Source organism: Rhododendron vialii, chromosome 9a (assembly GCF_030253575.1).
Source record: "Rhododendron vialii isolate Sample 1 chromosome 9a, ASM3025357v1".
NCBI classification, from domain to species: Eukaryota; Viridiplantae; Streptophyta; class Magnoliopsida; order Ericales; family Ericaceae; genus Rhododendron; species Rhododendron vialii.
The window spans coordinates 23,250,083-23,271,144 of record NC_080565.1 but is presented as its reverse complement, the minus strand read 5'-3'; the positions used below and the strand labels follow the sequence as shown (position 1 = coordinate 23,271,144).

The following is a 21,062-nucleotide window of genomic DNA, read 5'->3' as shown; positions in this document are numbered from 1 at the left end:
AAAGTATGTATCATTATTATTTTGTCCTTTTAAGGTGTTAAAGTGTAAAGAGTTAATGGATAAAAGTAAATGATAATTTTGGAAAGCGGAGGTAAAAGATGACGTGTAAAGTGTAATGTTGATATCTCCTTAATAAGTTGAATTGACGAAATTGGACACTTAAAAAATGGATGCATGGAAAGAATATAATAAACCAAAAACACAAGGCAAAACAATATCAGAAAAGATGCTCTTGTTTTATTTGCTATATATATGTCACCCGAAAATTTCAATTACTATTGAAATCACGGTAGTTGGCCAAGTTCGATATTTGCATTCGTCTCTATCTTAATTCAAGAAATCTTTCCACATGCCTTAGCTGATCATAAATCTTTTCGCAGAATACAGAGATTTCAATGGATTATAGTTGCATGACCAAAAGCATGGTGCCATTACTTTACTCTTTTACCCCTACGCATGGAGAAATTTTTGGTTCCCGAGCGGGTACCATGGGGGCAGTACTCGTCGGTGAATCTGGCCGTCCAAACGTTTTTAAGACAGTCCAGATTTATTTCCTCTCTCTCTCCGATCACCCGACCACTCTCTCCCCTCACTCGACCACTCTCTCTCATCTTTTTCTTTCTCTAAAACCAGGACCATCAAAAACACATTTGGAGGGCTGGGATCACCGACGGGGTACCACGTGTGTGGTACCCGCCCGGCACCCAAAAACTTCTCCTATCCATGACTACGCAAGCCGCGATAGAATCGCAAACTTCCATTTTTGAAACAAATCATGCACATAGTGAGCTCCCACTGCACCCTTTAGATAAATATCTCATTTAGAGTTCCTTCCATTTTTATTTCTAGGCACCATGTGTGTGATCAAGCTAGCTAACTATCCATGTGCATATAAATATATACAGGTGTTCTAGTTCATAAACTCTCTTGGAATGGAACCCACTCTTACCTAGACTCTCCCCCTTTAATTCTCTCTTCCTCTAGGTTTTTTTTTTTCCCCAAATATGTCTCATTTGGACCTGAGTTCATGCAAGAAGAGGAGGAGAGGGGAGAGGGTCTTCAAGTTCAAGACGTTTGGCGAAAAAGGCCACCCTGTGGATTGGGACGGTGATGGCGTGTTTGTAGAAAATGTCAAGGCTCTTTTGGAATTTGGGAATATAGAAAGTGGATTGTGTAGTGGGAGTGGTGGTGTCACTGGATGGTCGTTTCCGCTAGAGGTCCACCGTCACCCTCCGGTTCACGTAATGTTGTTTGTTGTGGAAGAACCGTTGGAGATGTTGCTTGATCGGCACTGTAAACATTGCCAATATGTAGGTAAAGTGAAAAATCTCGAAAGCTAACATCATAAGATATTTTCACACAGAGAACTGAAACGATTGAGATAAGAAAGGAAAGTTTAAGCGATAGAGAGATTTTTATTTATTATCATAGCGATAGAGAGATGTTGAGTCACACTATTAAAAGAGGCAAGAAAAAAAAATGAGAAAAAATTTGCAACAAAAATGGGAGGGAAACAATTCAAAGACTGGTTAACCATCTCTCTCTCTCTCTCTCTCTCTCTCATGCATGGTTCTGTTTTTTTCATTGTAGCTCAGGCTGGGGGCATCATATGATCTGCAATAAGAAATATCATTTCTTGCTGCCTTTCAAGGACACAGCTGATCCAACAAAGGGTAAGTCAAACTTACTAGAATTAAAGGCCCATATAATGCATGGTGTCTTCCATTCTAATGGGTTTGGGCATTTGCTCTGTTTCAATGGGCTGGAAATGGGCTCGGACTTACCCGGATACCGGATCATGGAGTTTTGGGATCGACTCTGCAGTGGATTAAGAGCAAGGTGAGCCCATTAGCAAATTTTATGTTCTAGTGCATTTAAAAACACAAAAAATAAAATAAAATAAAATAAAATTGAGCACTTGGATTTTCTAGTGTTTTTTTTTTTTTTTTACAAAAAGCCTTAAGAGTTCATTAAATGGAATATTTTTCCTCCTCAATTCCTAGGCATGGGATCTCAAAAAAAACCATGTGTTGTCTTTCAGAAAACACTTGGCTGAACAAAAGTTCTGGCACCTTGCACATTGGACCTTTGAAAGTGCATTGAAGTTAAAAAAAAAAAGAAGGTTCTGGCACCTTTCATCAACTAAAACTTCTATAACCACACATATTTACGCACATATTCACAATCATGTCAATTTGGGGAGTGTCTATGGTTGTAGAAGTGTTGTTCATCAAATGCAGACGTAAAAGTTTGGGTAAATTTACAAATAGTCCCTCTAGTTTGCATGCATTTTCATTTTCATCCCTCTAATGTTAATTATGTCACTTTTAATCCTATAATTTACATTATGTCTCAAATTCATCCCCTCTTGCTTACGGCGTCAATGAAACAAAAAGAGCTGAAGGGCAAAAATATCATTTCCTTTTAAAGAGGGACGAAATTAAGATTTTATGTAAACAAGAAGAACTATTTTTAAAATTTTACATTTGTTTCCAAGTAAAAATAAAAAATAGCATACGTAATGTATTTGACACCTCAATTATTTTTTATTGGGCAATCAAAATATGTTGAGATATATTTCATTACACGTTACAAATATATTAGAAAATTAAATAATCAACCCCTTAGTTAATTGTCTTTGTATCATGTTTCTTTTTTAGTAGCTTTATCTTAATTTTGATAATCTTCTTATTTTTTCTTTTTCACCCGATTAAAAAAATGTTCAAAATCATTTTGTTAATTTTGTACTCGTTGATTAAAAAGTAGAGCACTATAGGATAATAAATAAACAATAATTCTATAGGGACCGACGAGTCCCCTACCGAAATCGTACCGACGGCCGAGCCGGGCCGTCTCCGACCACCGGACGGCCGATCCGAGCCGTCCAAAAATTTAAAATAAAAAAACCAAGGGGTCTTACGTGGGAATCAACGGCATCGATGTGTGTAGGGTGCTTGATCCAAACACCCTATTTTTCATGTACATAGGGTGTTTGGATCAAGCACCCTACACACATCGGATGCCGTTGATTCCTGCGCAAGACCCCTTTGGTTTTTTTCAATTTTTTTTTTGGACGGCTCGGATCTGCCGTCTGGTGGTCGGAGATGGCCCGGCTCAGCCATCAGTACGATTTCGGTAGAGGACCCGTCGGTCCCTATAGCAGCACGCATAAATAAGCGAGTGAACTTTTGACTTGGGGTACGTGATGCTGTAAGCCAACTCATAGGTTCGATATTGCTAACTTATATTGATTTGAAGCGGTTATCTAGATTGATCATGTAGCTATAAATAATCAATTCATGTTTATTTGTTATATGAGTGGTTTTATCAATAAGTTCTAAAATACACTCTCCACATGTATTAACGCATTCGATAACTTAATATTCAAGAGTATTTCATTACTATATCAAACAAAATTACAAGATACCTAAATATTACTGAACAACTTTTTTTTTTTTGGTTCAAATGCATGACCAAAAAAAAAAGAGATTAAAAATCCAATTGAAAAAACTCCGATACCAAGACATTTAACATAGGGATTACTTTTCAAATTTCGTAATATTATTGTGTTAAGGTACATAGTAAAAGCTTTAAAATTTTCAACATATTTTGATTATTCAATAAAAAAATGAGGTAGCAAATATATTAAGGGCGTTGCTATTCGCAGCCCTTTATTTTCTCCCATAGCCCACTACATTTCGGTAAATGGTTGTTGAAAATCATACATAACATTTCGGTAAATAACTGTTGAAAACAAGATTATATTTCGGTAACTACATGTTGAAAATATGTTCAACTTTCGGTAAACTGCTGAACATACATTTTCGGTAAATAGCTGTTGAAAAAATATTATATTTCGGTAATTGGATGCTGAAAATATATCTCAATTTCGGTAACTAACTGTTGAGTATAATTGAAAATTTTTAATGGGCTATGGGAAAAAATAAAGGGCTGCGAATAGCAGCGCCCTATATTAAGTATGGTTGCTTTTAATTTTATTTGCAAAAACAAAGTAGTAGAAAGTAAAATTTTAGAAATAGTCCCTCTAGTTTGCATGAAATCTCAATTTAGTCTATGTGAGGAGAAATAACAGTTTTGACCTTTAAGTTCCATTTGTTTCATTGACGCTGTAAGCGAGAGGGATGAAATTGAGAAATAATGTAAAATATGGGGTTAAACTTGACACAATTAGTACTAGAGGGAAAAAATAAGAATTCATGCAAACTAGAGGGACCATTTTCAAAATTAACCTTTAAAGTTTAGTTGAAAAGATCATACAAATTGGACTGGCCCATGTGAACCCAAAAGAACTCTGATTACTATGTACATTCCATTCATTAATTTTATTTTATGAATGGGCTTGTGGCAAGATTAGTTGGGCCTTGTGGACCTGGTTTGTTTCCCCGCCAAGTGGGGTACACTTTGGTTCTTTTAGGGCCGAGTTTATCATGAGATTCACTTGTTTGATTTTTTGTTTATGAGACTAGATTTCTATCTAAAATAACCTAAACGTGTGCTTTGTTTGGTAGGAAAGTGAGTTTAAGCGACGATTCACAGAAGAAAGGCATGGAATTGAGGCTAATCCATGGAGTAGGGTATGGCGAGCCGTGGTTTGGTCGATGGGGCTATGGATTTGGGCGTGGAACCTATGGTGTGACCCTGCAAATGTACCAAAAGGCCATAGAAGCCCTACAAACCATGCCATTGTGCTTGCTTGCTCATCATCTTGGCAACTCTAATCACGAATTTACTTCCCTAATCTCTAGGTATCAAACACTTTCGAGCCATTCATTGGCGACACTTGGCGATCTATTCCACTTCATGCTCGAGCTTAAATCGCGCCTTCCAAAAGAGAGATATAATTCATCTAATGGGGGAATTTTGGTGGAAAATACTTGTAGATGGTCGCCTAAAAGAGTAGAAATGGCTACTAGAGTTATTGTTGAAGCCTTAAAAAGAGCTGAATTTAGGTGGGTTTCGAGGCAAGAGGTTAGGGATGCTGCTCGCGCCTATATTGGTGACACTGGTTTATTAGATTTTGTGTTGAAGTCGCTTGGAAACCACATAGTGGGAAATTATTTGGTCCGTCGCAGCTTAAATCCTGTCACCAAAGTACTCGAGTATTGCCTCGAGGACATCTCCAATTCATTTCTCAACCAAGAAGGTTTGAGTTTGGGTGATTCAAAAACAAAAGCTCGGTACATGATCACGCGGGTACAGCTCATGAAGGACTTGTTTTACTTGTACAAGTACATCCTTAGAGAGCAAAATCCAACAATGACCATGGGGATATTTGCTACAATTCCAATAGCTTCAAGGATCATTCTTGACACCAAGTACCTCATCAAAGAATACTATGGGGATTTGCCCTCAAAATTAGAAGCAGGAATCACATCAGAATGCACGATCAATTCAACAATTGCATTGAGGAACAATAATTGCGCAGATGGAAGCATAAAAAATGTGATGGCACCATACGAGTGTTTCAGATTGAATAGCAATGCCACAATTGATGAGCTCAAACTGCATGTGGAAAAGAGGTTTGGAGAGATCTATTGGGGATTAAGGAGCTTTGTGGCACAATCTGTACTCAATGTGAACGCCAAGGGATCAGACTCTGTTTTCGGGCTAGTTGAAGTCGGGGGAAAAGTCGTTTTTGAGGGGAGAAACGAAGAGGGAGGAACTACGAATGACAATATATTTGAAGGTAATGAAACTACTAAAATGGTTGTGGATTGTGGTTGCGGAGCCAAAAAGAATGATGGGGAAAGAATGGTTACGTGTGACATTTGTGAAGTTTGGCAGCACACTAGGTGTGTTCGGATTCCGAATGATCAAGAAATTCCAACCATATTTCTGTGCAGTAGATGTGAGCAAGATATTTTGCTCTTCCCTAATTCTTTGCCATAGCTAAATAAAACTCCAATTTGGTTCAAATTTATCACACACACACAAAAAAAAGAAAAAAGAATACTAATATTCAAGCTGTGGAGAAAGAAAGAAAAAAAAAGCAATTATGATTTTGCAAGAATTGTTGGTTAAAGCTTTTTTCTATTGCTTCTACTTGTCATTCATTCATTATTTTCTATCTTTTTTCGCAAGGGGTTGATCACCCAAGTGCTTAAGGTCTGAAACTTAGGGGTTTGCTCACTACTAAAGCCTCAGGTTCGAAACCTCTGAGACTTATTAACTTCTTTAGGGTTAGTCTATACCGAGCTTTGTTCTAGCTTCGATCAATTGGAACCTTTGCAAATGGACGTTGGTGAAATTGCATTAGGCCCTCCTTGGTATAATCCATTTGAGATTTATCCAATGAGTGGGATAACTCATTGAGGGTGGAATATTGAAAATAATTCCATTTAGCAGTCATGTGAGGTGCACATTATATTTTCCATCCAATTTTTAACTTCCATTATTTGTACCGTAGATCAAATGTAAACTTAAAGGTCAAACTTTGTACAATTGATAACAGAGGGACTAAATCAAGAATGAAGTGAAACTCGAGGATGATACTTGTAATTTACCGTGAATTTTAACAAAATAGTATGAAGTAGATTTTGTCAGAACTATGCTAAGTTCCCAAGAAGCTTTCTCAGAAATATCATTGAAAGAGAAATTAATGGCTCAGATTCACTTGAATGTTTATGTCTTACACATCGAAGTGAATCGCATGCATTCATTAATTTCACTTTCATAAACATTTTCAGAAAAACTTTTCAAGGACCATAGAATTACTGTAAACCGTATGAATTTTGTCAAAGAAATTCACATTTCCTAGGTCATTTGTGTTCAATGATTTACTTATTGCTGGAGAAAATCTTATTTACAAAGCCTCCGTAAATTTTATTTACAGAACTCTATCTTGGCCGCCCAAAAGTATTTTGGACCATCCGGACTAAAAATAATCTATTACTGGTAATAGATATCGGTCAAAGTTTAAAAACAAATCTCAACCATTGATTGTTGAAACGGACATGTATGGTCACCCGCCGCCGTGAATAACCTATTCACAGAGCCTCCATGAGTAAGTCAATCTACTCATTGCAGACCAATCCCCAGGAACCTAGCCTTGCAACCACTTTTGATGGGAAATTTCAAGTCACGCATATTACCCCATCAGTCCCGATTTAATTGTTCCTAATTTTGTTTTAACTGGCTAAAAAATGGGTTACATCTTTGAATCCATAATAAATTTCATATCGAATATGGATCTTGTTTGATAGATCTCGATTAGTTCTATAATACAATATTTTTTAAATCACATAAAATATTATAAATTAAAAGATATAATCGATTGAAAAATGATACGAACTTCAGTACGTACAGATCTCGTGAAAATGGTTTAAAGAGTAGCAGTAGTGATACTGAGGAGAAATTTATTGAGTTCATTTAACATGTTTCGACTTTAGAAGCACCAGTGCGTACAGAATAGATCTCTTGAAAAAAGTTAGGAGATCTTTCTACCAGGAGAGAGAGAGAGAGAGAGAGAGAGAGAGAGAGAGAGAGGTGTTAATGTTTGCACTGGGGGTTAAGCAAGTCACTGGAAGGGGGCATGTTTGTCTCTGGTGAAGCCAGAGTAAGGAGTAAAGAGTGAATGCTAGATATCATTTTCCATTCTATTGGAATACTTGCTACAAAGGTCAAATCACTGTTAAAGTGGGGGGTGGAGGGGGGTATGTTTGTCTCTGCACAGTACTTCCCTTTTGTTTTTTTTTGGGATGAGAAACTGCTTAAGGGACACTTCATTGCATGACTTTCTGGAACCACCCCAAAGACAAGTCCCTGGGCATTTTCCTTTGTCATTTTCACACTCTGTTCAAACTTTTATCATCTTCCTTTGAAACTTCCCCAACCTTCCCTGTATTCCCATCTTGTGTCGATGATTCCATTTCCTTCACCCATTTTCCTCGTGATTCTTGTTTTTATCTCTTGTCTTAAAATTCTTGTTCTTTCTTTCAGTAGATGGCAAGAGGGCAATGCCACTTAACCCGCTCAACTAGCCAGTTGTTGATTAGAGAGGAGCTAGGGGACCCTTTTATTACACGCACAAACCGAAACTTCCCGATATGGGAAGCCAGTCCATAAAACTTGCCCGAAAGCCTCACCCATTCTTCGGACGAGCCTAACGGCATGTAAAACTTGCCCGAAAGCCTCACCCATTCTTCGGACGAGCCTAACGGCATGAAACGACTGACCCCCTTTCTATGGTTGAAGCTGGCCCATTGGCCCAGGAATTGTTTTTTTTAAGTAGTGGGTAACGCTCAACTAGCCAATTATTGACTAGCGAGGGGCAAGAGAATTCTTTTAACACAAACTCAAAAATTTGGTGAAAGAATTATAAAAAGAGTTAAGAATGGAAGGATTAATATACCATTTTTATATGTAACCCCAAACCGCGTCCCGAAAATTCGGTGAAAACCCGCCTTGTTCGGGGTTGGTTTGGGATGGGTCGAACTGCCAAGCCTAGATGATATCGAATACATTTGTGTTCAGATCTGTGCACACGAATTGGACATGGACTTTCTCAATTCCATATATAGCAAACGAGAAATATTAGGCTTATAACAAAATCCTGCAACATAGTTACACAACATCATTACACATTCACACTGGGGCCCAGGAACATCCTTAAACATCCTGAGTTTCTGAGTCCTAATGCTGATGTGTAAGAATGCTTTAACTATGTCATAAGATTTTGTTATGGGCCTAGTATTTTTTATAGCAAAAACCTTTAAGCCTCAGCCATGCATCATGAAAAGATACCGGAGGAAATCTTGTTACTAAAGCCAGTTCAATTATCATTGCTTATTTGTGTAAATTCACAATGCATTTGATTTTCCTGTGAAAAACTTCCAGCAAGTCACGTTGGGTATTCAGTCTGTCAGCTGAGTCTCTCTCTTCCTCTTTCCCTAGAAAACAAAATTGGAAATCGATTCAAACTTCGAAGTGAGAGCAAAGAAAGAATCTCTCAATAATCAGACAAACATTCTACTCCCATCCCTCCTCAGCTTAATAGAAGAGAGAGAGAGAGAGAGAGAGAGAGAGAGAGAGAGAGAGAGAGAGAGTAGGCCGGGGTCCGGTACAGCCATAGGATCCTTGTAGGGGTACGTTTCACTATATTGTTGTATTATCTAGTTTCAATGACTGTATTGATGCCAACTTTCTTGTTCACCGCATTAGAATACCAACAAAAATAAACCAGACAAAAGCATCAGGTTATCAGTGCAATAAAAGAGAGCTCATTACTTGCTCCACCCATCCTCAAAATTATTGAACCGCACATGCACTAATGCTTCCAAAGTTTTCCATCTCTCTTTTTCTCTTTCCTTTTTCCTCTTGGTTAATATCCATATCATGTGTACTACATGCTTACTTTGGGATGGGCATTTGGATTAAGAGGGGTATGGAAATTCGGAAAACAACAATGTTGGTCCCTATATTTTTTTCTCAAGATTTCCCTTTAGTTTCAGTAATTTCAATTTCATCAATTTAGACCCATTAAATTTCCATTACCATTTTTTCAAAGGAGAACACAACACGTACTACTTGTGGATCCCTTTTTAATTTAAAGGTAATTCAGACTTTACGAAAAAGAGTAAACACGAGTGGGTCCTATGCTTTCACTAGTATTTTACTTCTATCGGTTTGATGAGTCTTTTTCCGTTGGAGATATCAAAGGAAAAGAGAGATGCAAGGTTCTCATTAACAGTGGTAGGTGGGAATGTGAATAGTAGTCGTGGTTTTGCGATGGTGGTCTTTTGTAGAGAAGAGTAGGTTGATCATATGTTATATATATATATACACCCTTGACATTCTTTTTTCCTAGCTATTAGTTTATCTACATTTTGAGGACCAAAATGATACTTAGTTGGTACATGGGGTATCAAAAAGGTAAATTAAATAGAAGGCAAAATAACTACAAAGCCCCTGATGTTGACGGAAAAAACAAACGGCGACTATTGGGGGATGACTTTGATGCACATTTTAAGCATTGGGGAATAAATTCGCGACACTGAAAGTTTGGGGACAAAAATGCATGGCAAGTACATTGGGGACCAAAATCACAAATAAACCAAAACTAAGTGTCATATAACTACAGGACCAAGAGTGTAATTTACCTAAAAACAAATTATTTGCTTGGTGTCAACCTTGTGATCAAAAGGTGCAATGCCTTTGCTGTGATAGTGGGGTCAAGCTTTTTGGCAATGTTACCTTCTTTTTTCTAAGATCAGGGAAACTTTATTCCCTCGAAGCTTTTAAATTTCGAAAAGCATATAAAGGATTATTCATGTCGGTGTACATCTATCCTGTTTTTGCAACATTTTTCTTTGTAAAAATTCTCATAAAGTCTACTCCCGCTGCGCTATGGGAGCACTGAAACAGAGCGGTGAGGATAACACCACTGTTTTGCCACTCAAACTTCCGTCACGGCACTTAATTAATTAGAAGCGTATAGAATAAGTCATGCTCTCTCCGAATTACAGCCTCAAGTTATTCTAAATTTTTTACGATAGCTTTTTGAATTTCCTAATCGGTCCTTAAATGTGTCATGCATGATCACCTTAAGCTTGAGATGATTCAAATTTCAATCTCTGGTTACAGACAACCTAACACAGGGCCACACCACATCTTTTCTTAGATGGCTATGGAACATTCTTATGTGGGAGCCCTTATCTGGATTTGCTCCTCTTTATTTCTTAATTTTCATTGTCTCTTTTCCTTCTTTAGATACATTTACATGTCATGGTGTGTTATTGGACTCGTGACCATACTCTACACAACTTTGTATCTAGTTAGTGCTGCGGCATTGCTCATCACATCTTAATGATAGACCAATAACAGAAATAGACTTAAATCCTAAGGGGTTGGTCCGGTGGTCAAGACTTGAAACTTAAGGAATTGCTTTCTCCTAAAGTCTCAGGTTTGAAATTAACCTCCTAAGTGCACATTTTCAACTCATTTGGGGTAGTCCATGCAGAACTTTGCGCTGACTTTAATTGGATTGCCTGCACGTTAGCGGTGGGATTGAGCCTCAGGTTAGTCGAAGTGCGCGTAAGCTGGCCCAAACACCTGATTAATTATCAAAGAGAAATAAGTACACAACATATTTATTTGTTCCAAAGATGAGACTAGCTAGTTCATCAAATTTCTGAGTAAGAGTTAAGTTTTATGGTTTGGTCGAATTCGACGAATTGTGAAGTGAATGACTTTGCAATTAATGAGTTTAATTAAATTAATTGCCACCGCAAAAGGGATTATATTATATGGGTGGCCGCATTAGTGGTAAAAATTGAATTCGGCAATTCGATCATGTGCTTCTACGAACTGCATGCGTTCAGTCTTCTCCCAAGAATCAATTCAATTGGTATTATCGGAAAGACCTTTATTAACCTCAAAGTTAGGTTGCAATTTCCTTCGACATCACTTCCCAGATCCGAGCAGATATTTTCCGATCCGATCCGATTCAGAAAAGAAATGTGGTGGGGTTGGTATTTGCTTCCTCCACAATTTTAACCCACTCCGCCCCACCCCCAATTATGCTAATATGTAGTTTCGCATGTTTATCTATCTATGTTGATTTCATTTGTTAATTTAAATATAAGAAGAGTAAAATACGAAATACTAATAAATCACAATTTCATTTCTTTTGTTTCTTTGTTTTTATCTTTTTAATTACCTCTCATAACTGGAGTATTTTCTTATCATAAACCTCTCCAGTAACAAAGTCCAAATAGCAATGGTAAAGGTGGACTCGATTATTTCTCGACCTGAACACCTCTCCCATTTTCTCCACTTTGACTCCACTTTAATAAGGGGCAGTGACAAAAGACTATAAATCCAACTCCAATCTGTCCCATCCTATTATCATCCCTACTCATGGGATTGACCTAATAGTTAAGGCTTGAAACTTAGATATTTTGTCCTTCTAGGTCTCATGTTCTAAGCTTTTTTTTAGTTTTATCAATTCTTTAGTGGTTAGTTCATACCAATTTTAATCGATCTCTTTGTGTTTAGTGAATAGACCTTTGGCTATGCTCACCTATATATTGGGCTCAGATTAGTGTATTAAAAATTACAGTTTTCAAAGAATAATATGATCTTATATTGATTGATGTAATAGTGAATACTAATTTTGAGGTGCGAGTAATGTAGTCGGGATATCAAGTTATAAAAAAATAGTAAATGCTAATATTTAAATAATGTTAATTAAGGACACAACACTTAACTATAACACCAACTGCATGCACCCACCTAAAGTTATATTGTTAATATTATAGAGCCAAACCCCTTCATGAGAAAGCGATAAATATTCCTCCATGAGATCACAAGTTTCATTTTTACGGAGGTCAAATATTTCAAATTTTGGGGCCACTATATAGGTGTTATGTCCAATTTAGGGCCTCGGAATAATTCGAGGTGCGTGTAACGTAGCCCGGACATCCGGTTATTTGGGAAAAAAAATAGTGCCAAACCATAACATATACTACTCCATATACAGTCGAGAATAAAAAAAAACATGGCCGGCCGGGGGATTGGAATCTCGCGGATGGACTTCCCCCCCAACCTTTAAGGTAAGTGAGGTTTGAATGATGTTGTTAGCATGTGATAAAAGGAGAAAAAGGAGACACCGGGCTGGTTCCAGTTTCAGACAAAAGCTGCTAAATTAATTTGAATTTTTCTAATGCTTGCTTGGACTTTTGAGTAAAGTCAAAAAACAAACAAAGGTTTTAAGGAAAGGGTTTTTTGCCAGCCGGGTAAGCTAAATGTACTTTAAACAACTAATTAATAATATTTTACAGTAAATGATTAAGATTCGAATGGGAGTTGGATTGGGGGTGGAGATAATTGTCCGTTAGCTACGTCCATTGATCACTTTAAGCATGTGTTGAGAATCCAAATTCCATCATTCCCCCCATGCTTGTCAATCTTTATAATATACTATTAATTAACTTATACAATACAAAAAAACAAAGCTCTCTCTCTCTCTCTCTCTCTCTCTCTCTCTCTCTCTCTCTCTCTCTCTCTCTCTCTCTCTCTCCTATGTTTTATGGGACATATATTATTATTATATATAAAGTCTAAGTACCAACAAAAACTCTCTCTCTCTCTCTCTTGCTATAAAGGCATATATTCCAACCAATTATTAATTCAAACCTTAAGCCAAGTATGATCGATGTATATATGAATCATGACAAAGGACAATTCTTTCTTTGCTAAACTGGTCGACCATATATACATTAGCGCAATGCTAGAAGATGCTCTCAAGCTAAAGAAGGAAAATTATACCTAGGATCCAAACGCAGCAACAACTGATCGTAAAATTATTATGCCAGGTGTCAGAACATTGAATCTTTTATTTTGTTCTAAGAAAAGGTTCGAGAAAGAAAAAGAGATAATAGGAAAAGAAAATAGAGCGATAAAAACTGTATTAATTTTCCATTAATTGATTTTGTTCGGTTGTCCTAGCTAGGAATATTGTGGGGAAGAAAATGAAGAGTTATTTCTACGTAGTACTCCATGTTTGTTTGTTTTGATTTCTAGGCTGGCTGGCGTACGTATCAGGAAAATTAATTTCTACCCAATCCTCTTTCTGCCAAAAGGTACCATAAACAAGGTCACGCTCACCTCAAAAAGCTTTCCGAAAGAGTTAAAGAGTTTCAAATGTTGGTTACAAAAATACACACAAATCCCTTTATACTTTGTACTACTACTAGTATATATTCACCTTTTTGTTTTCTTTTCTGCAAAAAACAAGTGCGGATTTATTACCTCTGAATGGGCCAAAGAAACCCAGTATGGGTCCAATTAAGAATCAGAAATTAATGCCCAGTTGGCAATGAGGATAGGGCCGATCCTGGACAATTTGAGACCTAAACCAGGATATTTACATGGTTTCTCGTTTAGTTATTATTATTTTTTTATTGGCATTTTTATCGCGATTTTAAGTGGGCCCAAGTTGTGGGCGATTGGATTGGTTCCCTAGCTAGCGATTAGTTGGTATCCGTAAGAGTTGTTATTTAGTTATTAGAAAATACAAGATTTCTAAATTGAATTATTGTATCATCTTTTTTAGATAAATCCGGCCGGTTGTACTCACTTTGTTTATGAAAATTTATGATTTCTTTTTTTGAGTTGTAGTCGATCTATAAAGGTGACGATTGGATTGGTTCCTAGCAATTAGTTTGTGTCTGTAAATTGTCCCGGACACAATAAGTTGTTATTTAGTTTTAAGAAAACACAAGATTTCTAAATTGAATTATTGTATCATCATTTTTAGATAAAGCCGGTTGTACTCCCTCTGCTTATGAAAATTTACGATTTCTTTTTTTTGCGTTGAAGTCAATTTATAAAGGTGGCTTTAGAATTGCACTTTTACAATCATATGACAATCTACCAAATTACAAATGGCTTTTATAATGGAAAATTGCGATCAGACCTGTTTTCAAGGCATGTTTTTTGCATAAGAAAAATATTCACAGAGATATCGTTTTTTCAGAAGGATTGAGAAATTGGTAAATAAAATTATATATAGTTTCCCGCAAAATGAATTTTTCACATTTATGTTTAGTGACAAATTTTTATGTGAGATTTTTTGCAGTATAAACTAATTGCATATGAACTCCAAGGGGTTGCTTAGTGATCAAGTCTGGAACGTATTTAGTAGTTTGGTTCTTTTTAAGATATCAAGTTGGAAACCGCATAGGTATGATTAACTTTTGTGGGTATAGATTCTTAAATTAGTACTTAGAAAGATACGACTATAATTATGGATTTTTTTTTGTTTGTTTTAAACTCATATATGGCGGCAACTCCTAACCACCGAGTTGAGTTTTGTTCACCCTTCTCAAAAGAGAATGAACATTATCCTCCTTCCTATTGGTTGAAATGATGTGGATCCCACCAAAAAATGATGTTATCCTTACTAAAAAGTGTATTGCAGGGTTGAGCATGATATCACTTGTAATGGGATCCGTACCATTTGAACCAATAAAATGAAATGTAATGTTCACCCTTTTTTAAAGAGGGTGAACAAAATTCCAATACTCCTAACCACCGCTGCTTGTCTTCTTTATGGCATGTAATTGAAACATGGCCTCATGAAAAGTAAAATTGTTCAAATCTCAAGTTTATGGAGCAATTATGGTAAAACAAAGTTTTTTTTTTTTTTTTATACAAGTAATTATGGTTAATGAAGGGATGTGAATAATTAACAAGCTAAAACTTACATCATGAGGAAAGTATCCCTTTTAAATGATTTTCGCTCTCTTTGAATTTTAGCTCTAGAGAATTTCGACTAGGAACCCAACGAGGATTGTCTCCTCTAGTTAGGGGGTTTGTTCCCATTCTAGAAGCGTGAGTTCGACTTTCAAGATAGGCCAACCGGTTGAAAGGTGAAAGTTCATATGGTTAGGTTCATAGGCGAGTCCAATGATCCCCTCCTAGTTACTTCTAACCGTTTTTCCATGGGTGAGCTACTTCTTAATATTTTGCATAGTTGCGATTGGTCCTAGGTGAAATAGTCTCATAATATTATTTGAGTGTGGTGTGGGATACCTCCTCTACATGTGTGAAAAACAAATTCGTGTAGAAAAGTCCTCATTAAGACAACCGATCGATCGAACCAAAACAATTGTGCTTCTTCTTTTTTTTTTTTTCTCTCTCATAATGAAATGAAATAAAAGGAAACTTCATCATTAAGCCGTCAATGTTTGGAAACTAGATCGCTTTTCCATTAGGTATTATCTACATGAAACCACAGCATGTGCCCAAGCGTCTTTTCCTGCTTTGTTTCGACTTTTATGTCTTTTTCGATTTGGCAAAGAAAGTTAAACTTTATATTAACAATAATAAAAAACATTCCATGTGATCAGAGTACTCTGAGAGAGAGAGAGAGAGAGAGAGAGAGAGAGAGAGAAAAGAGTGCAAAAACATTCATATATTCCATACTTGCTAGTTAAGTTTATTTTCTCCTATTCTGGTCAGCTTGCTGGGTCATTGCTGTACAAAAAGCATCAGATTAAAAAGTTCTAGTACTGTTCATAAGCTTATCTCTTTAGTACACAGTGATGTATGAGGGCCTTCCAATCATATATTCTAAACCAATATTCAAATTAATTTTATGTCATGTTCATTATAATGATTTTAGCATATTCACATGGGCTTTATCATTTGCGCTCAGAGTTGGCCTAAGATTTTCGGAGCCTGGCCCACGCAAAATTGTACAAGGGCCCTTACGTAATTTTGTTCAAAACAATTCAATAAATTTTATGCACCAGTTTTTTGTTGCTCGATCAAGGCATTATTCATCAAAGCAGTTGCCCTTTTACACTTCTTCAAAACAGCGCTGCTAACAACACATTAGGAACAGAAAACTCTCTTCTGTTTAAGGAAGCTCATGAGACTATGGATTTACGTGCTAGGCTGGGCGTGAACTTCAAAGGGGGGAGAAATTTTATCTTAAAGACTTGTGTTGAAATACAAGAAGCCGAATTAGCAGAAAGGATTAACGCTCTTGATGATTTGGAAATTGATGTTGATTTGGAGGATGATGACGACTTCGAGGAGGGTGCCTCCCTTTCTTTGGATTTTTAATTGTGTGGTTTTGCTGCTTTGGTTCTCTCTGGGGTTTCGGTTTTGGTCTTTTGGCTTTTTCTCTTGTGGCTCGAGTGTGGGTGGCAGTGTTTGGTCGTGTGTGTTTTCAGGTGTGGGTGTAGGCTTTGATTCTTCTCTTTGGTTTTTTATAGTTTGTCTTTGCTTGCAGTCCTTTGTGGTGTTTAGGATTTGGTGTTTTTGTTGTGTGGGCTTGCCCCTTGTGGGGTTTTCATGGTTTCAAGGTTTTTTTTTTTGATTCGGTTGGTTTCTTGTCATCCTTTGATATTGGTTCTGAGTTGGCCTTTTGCCGGTGTGCTTAAGATCCGTTTAATCTTTGTTATCTTTTTCAAAGATTAATAAAATCTTTTTGCTTAGCAAAAAAACCACATAGACAATCAATGTACATATTTTATTGTGGGACCCATTATGGGTCCCACACAAATGATTAATGGGTCCCACACAAATGATTTGAGCCGTTCATTAAATGTAAAATCTTTTTTCAAGGGTCCCCTCAAAAGATCAGCTCAATCCGATACCTATAGGTGCTCGATCCAATCATCTGATTTTCATTCATATTTCTGCATAATAAAAAGTTAGATGATTAGATCATACACCTATAGATATTGGATTGAACTGATTTTTCGTGGGGATCCTTGAAAAAATATTTTACATTTAATAAACGGCTTGGATCGTTTGTGTGGGACCCGTGATGAACTCCACAACAAAATCTGTGCACACCATTGAAAAAATAGTTTACATTTAATAAACAGCTTGGATCGTTTGTGTGGGATCCGTGATAAACTCCACAACAAAATCTATGCACAATCTGTATACAATATGTCTGTGTGGACAGACTTATTGTCTTCAAAATGAGATAGTCAAAAGGAAATACAAAGATATTGTAGAGCACCATCAATCTTCCATTCCTCTTTCGTATTGGTTTGAAGCCATTGTTACTAGCCTACTTCATCTCATCAATCATAAGCCTAGTACTAGTCTGCATCCCCTTGGTCTTTGCAAAAACTCTAGTTCATCATTCTCTTGGCTAATCCTTTCTCAAAGTATTTGGCTACCAAGAAGTTCTAGTTTTCTCTCAAAAAGGAGATGTGAAAGCCATATCAACAACTTATTTTACGGGTACTTTGATGAAATCTTATTTGCCAGCTCACTTAATGTTACTCATTACTATAACCTAAAATTGTTATGAAAAGATTGATAACTGGTCATCTAAGCTTCAAAATTTAAATACAAAATCACATTAAGATCAATGTCCAAATTCAAAAACACTATGGGTTTGTTGATCAAGATTGGTTAACTAGCTATCCTAAGCCTCTTGGTTCAGCAATTGGGTTCGCCTAGCCCTTTGCCTGAACTGCACAAACAACTCATGACTAAGGGCCAGACCAGTCGGAGACTGAAAAGGCTCTCTAACGGTTTAGTCAAAAAGTGTAGGAGAAAGATGAAAGCACAAGAATTTAGAGAGGTGAAGAGTGCGTACCATTGTAGGGTTTCATGCATCTTTGCCTTTATATAGATCTCCTTGGCATGCTCCCCAAGCTAGTGCGTGCCAAGCACGCTTGGTAATCGCTTTCGACCCTACGTCACACCTGACGTTTTGGATAGGGTACTTATCAGGCATGTGCGCAAGTTGTCACCTATGCATGTGCACTCGTGCCCAACTCGTTCCATAACTATTTCGCTTGACCTCACACGCGATGTATTGGATAAGGTAGTTAAACACACGTGGGTTAGCAAGCACATATGAGTTGGCCGCCTAACCACCGTGTCCAAACCACTAGGCCAAACCACGGAGAGGAGCGTCAACCTCAGTATGAGTTAGCCGAACCATAATGTCCAAACCAAATAGAGATTCAACCCTTAGAATGAGTTGGCTGTTCAGATTTGCTTGTCCTAACACTGTTTGTGCCGAACCGAGCTCGGTCTATCACGCACTAGATTTTTAACATAAATATTGATAACTTTTCATAAAGAAAACCCTCACATTATATTCATAAATGTTTCCCAAAAGAGTTTCTTTCCAATCTTCTCATAACGTAGTTCCCAAATATTACATCATAAGGCACCATGACTCAATAATTCGTAAACATATGAGTTTGAAAGGTAATAAGAGTTTACATTACACCTTCAAAATGTGAATGAAGTAAACTAAATACCTCCACTTGCTCTGCTTTCAAAAGAATGCATTCTATGCATGCACGTCACTCCATGCTACTTCTCCAGATTTGCACCTGAAAGTGAAGAGTTGAGCTACACTAGTCAGGTAGAGAAATCTACACAATTCTTATATAAAAATGGGATAACAGGTAGAATGCATAACAGAGAGAGTACGATATCTCAAGTGACAAACAGAACGTGAATGATGTATGTCCCACCATCGATTATGGAAGTAAAGCTCAATGTCTACACTCCATGATTTACGTCTACCCCGAAGATCTATTTTCAATATGATTTACTCACGACTTCCAATGCCTTTCAACCTATTCCGAATAACCTATCTGCTATCTTGACTTCGTAATAAACATAACAACCCACATTTAAAGGAAACAAGTATAACTCTACAATTTCGTGCTCGGACAACCAACTGTTCCTTTCATGGATTCATTCCACTAATCCCTTTATCTGTTTCCATATCACTGTTGCAAACCAACGTCACATGTCATGAGCGAATGCTCTTTCTGGGCTATTTATGGAGTCCCGTTACTCCCTACAAGTACCTCTCACACAGATGGAACTGATTCAATTCACACAATATAGGTCATTGTACCACCATTTCCTTAGTAAACTTCATAACTCTAGTATTCATCTCAATCACATATAATGAATTCATAAACAAGACTCGTTCATATAGAAATTTTAAGGATAATCCCATTGTATTTGACTCGCAACTATAACACTATCAGTTTTCCGTACCTTCATACAAGTATTCTCATATCTCATTTCAATCACATTCATTCACCACAAGTTCGTAGTTTCTTGTTTTTAGCCCATTTAACCTTACAAGCTACACTAGCGATATGTTACACCTTAAACACAACGAAATGTCCCTCATAACCAAACCTAGCATTATCAAGTTCAAAGGAATGTCCTACGTATCTGCTTCTCGTATCGTATGCCGATCGACACATATCACTTCTGTCAACCCTCATTCATTACGTTTTTTAGGTTCTCTTTTCGGTATTATTAAACTCCTATGGGACCCGACAATCATCACCAAATCTAAATCTTACTCCCTCCGTCCCAAATTTTTTGTCTGGTCCGCAAAATGAAGTGTTAAAAATAATGCAATTTTTTCAAGAAAAAATTTAAACTTTTTTCACAAATAAAAAATACTCATTGATATCTAGTAGGTTGTTGAAAATTTTTTGATTTTTTCTTGCAAAAATTGTATTATTTTTTACACTACGTTTTGTGAACCGGACAAAAAATTTGAGATAGAGGGAATACAACATAGTCCCCATGCTTTAGGGCACACTAAATTAACCCTTCACTATGTTCTCACTAATGTCTACAAAATGTTGGAAAAAGGGGTAATCAAAATGTGCAAAATCATGGGTAGAACAAAGGGGCAAAATCTGCCAGAGACAAGCAGCTGTATTGATACCCCATCAATCAGTATCGATACCTGGTCACTAGATTTCCAGATTCAACATGGGGTCTCGATACCCCACTCATAGGTATCGATACCTGGGCCTCAAACAACGATTTTTCAGCTTTTCACGGAGTTCAATAGTAAGACTTGAAGGGGATGATCAAACACAAATTCAAGCACCCAATCAATTCATCAACACATAAAAGAAGTGAGAAATCCATACCTCAAGCTTCCAAAGCCGAAACCCGAGATCTACAAGCAAGCCCTAACTTCCAAACTTGAAATCCACCACGAAACTCCTTCTTCGAGCTTTACCCACGTAATCCACTAGACAAGAACACTTCTATACGGTGGATGGGAGGTGGATCTTCAAGCATTCAAGGTGTATTGGAAGATTCTTGAGGAGCGAGAGATAAATCGAGAGAGAAAGAGAGTCAGATGGAGAGAGGCGTGGAGATGGGGGAGAGAGGTTGAGGTGTGTTGTGTGGTTTTCCACCACACACTACACACAATTACACTTGCACCCCTCCACTAACAATCTCGTCTCTTAAACCCCAAAACACATAACCATTACACCTTTCACATTAACTCAATATTCTAACTTTTATTTAAACTTCAAAACTATCAAAATTTAATACTGACCTACACGACCAAACCTAGCAACCCGGTCAATGCCTCGATCAAATCAAATAGAATCGAAAGGTTTAACCCGGTCTTTAGCCTACAAACACTATGACTGATACCATAGTTAATGTGGAATTAGAAGAAATTCAAGGTCCAAACAAGTGTTGATAGGTTCGAAGTTGGAAACTGATATTACCATACAAATCTTTAATCTACGAATATGAATTTGGAGTAG

The 21,062-nt window shown here is 37.1% G+C and overlaps 1 protein-coding gene across 1 annotated transcript; it reads left to right on the top strand.

Moving 5' to 3' along the window:
- Positions 1 to 1,004: 1,004 nt before the first annotated feature.
- Positions 1,005 to 5,910, top strand: LOC131301709 (PHD finger protein MALE STERILITY 1). Its single transcript, XM_058328096.1, has 3 exons — positions 1,005 to 1,314; positions 1,596 to 1,839; positions 4,530 to 5,910. The coding sequence occupies exons 1-3, from the start codon at positions 1,005 to 1,007 to the stop codon at positions 5,908 to 5,910; spliced, it is 1,935 nt and encodes a 644-aa protein (XP_058184079.1).
- Positions 5,911 to 21,062: the final 15,152 nt, after the last annotated feature.

Coding starts and splice junctions, on each gene's coding strand:
- LOC131301709 (XM_058328096.1), top strand. CDS start 1,005: ATGTCTCATTTGGACCTGAGTTCATGCAAGAAGAGGAGGAGAGGGGAG. Junction 1,315..1,595: donor TAAACATTGCCAATATGTAG/GTAAAGTGAAAA, acceptor ATTGTAGCTCAG/GCTGGGGGCATCATATGATC. Junction 1,840..4,529: donor TGCAGTGGATTAAGAGCAAG/GTGAGCCCATTA, acceptor TTTGTTTGGTAG/GAAAGTGAGTTTAAGCGACG.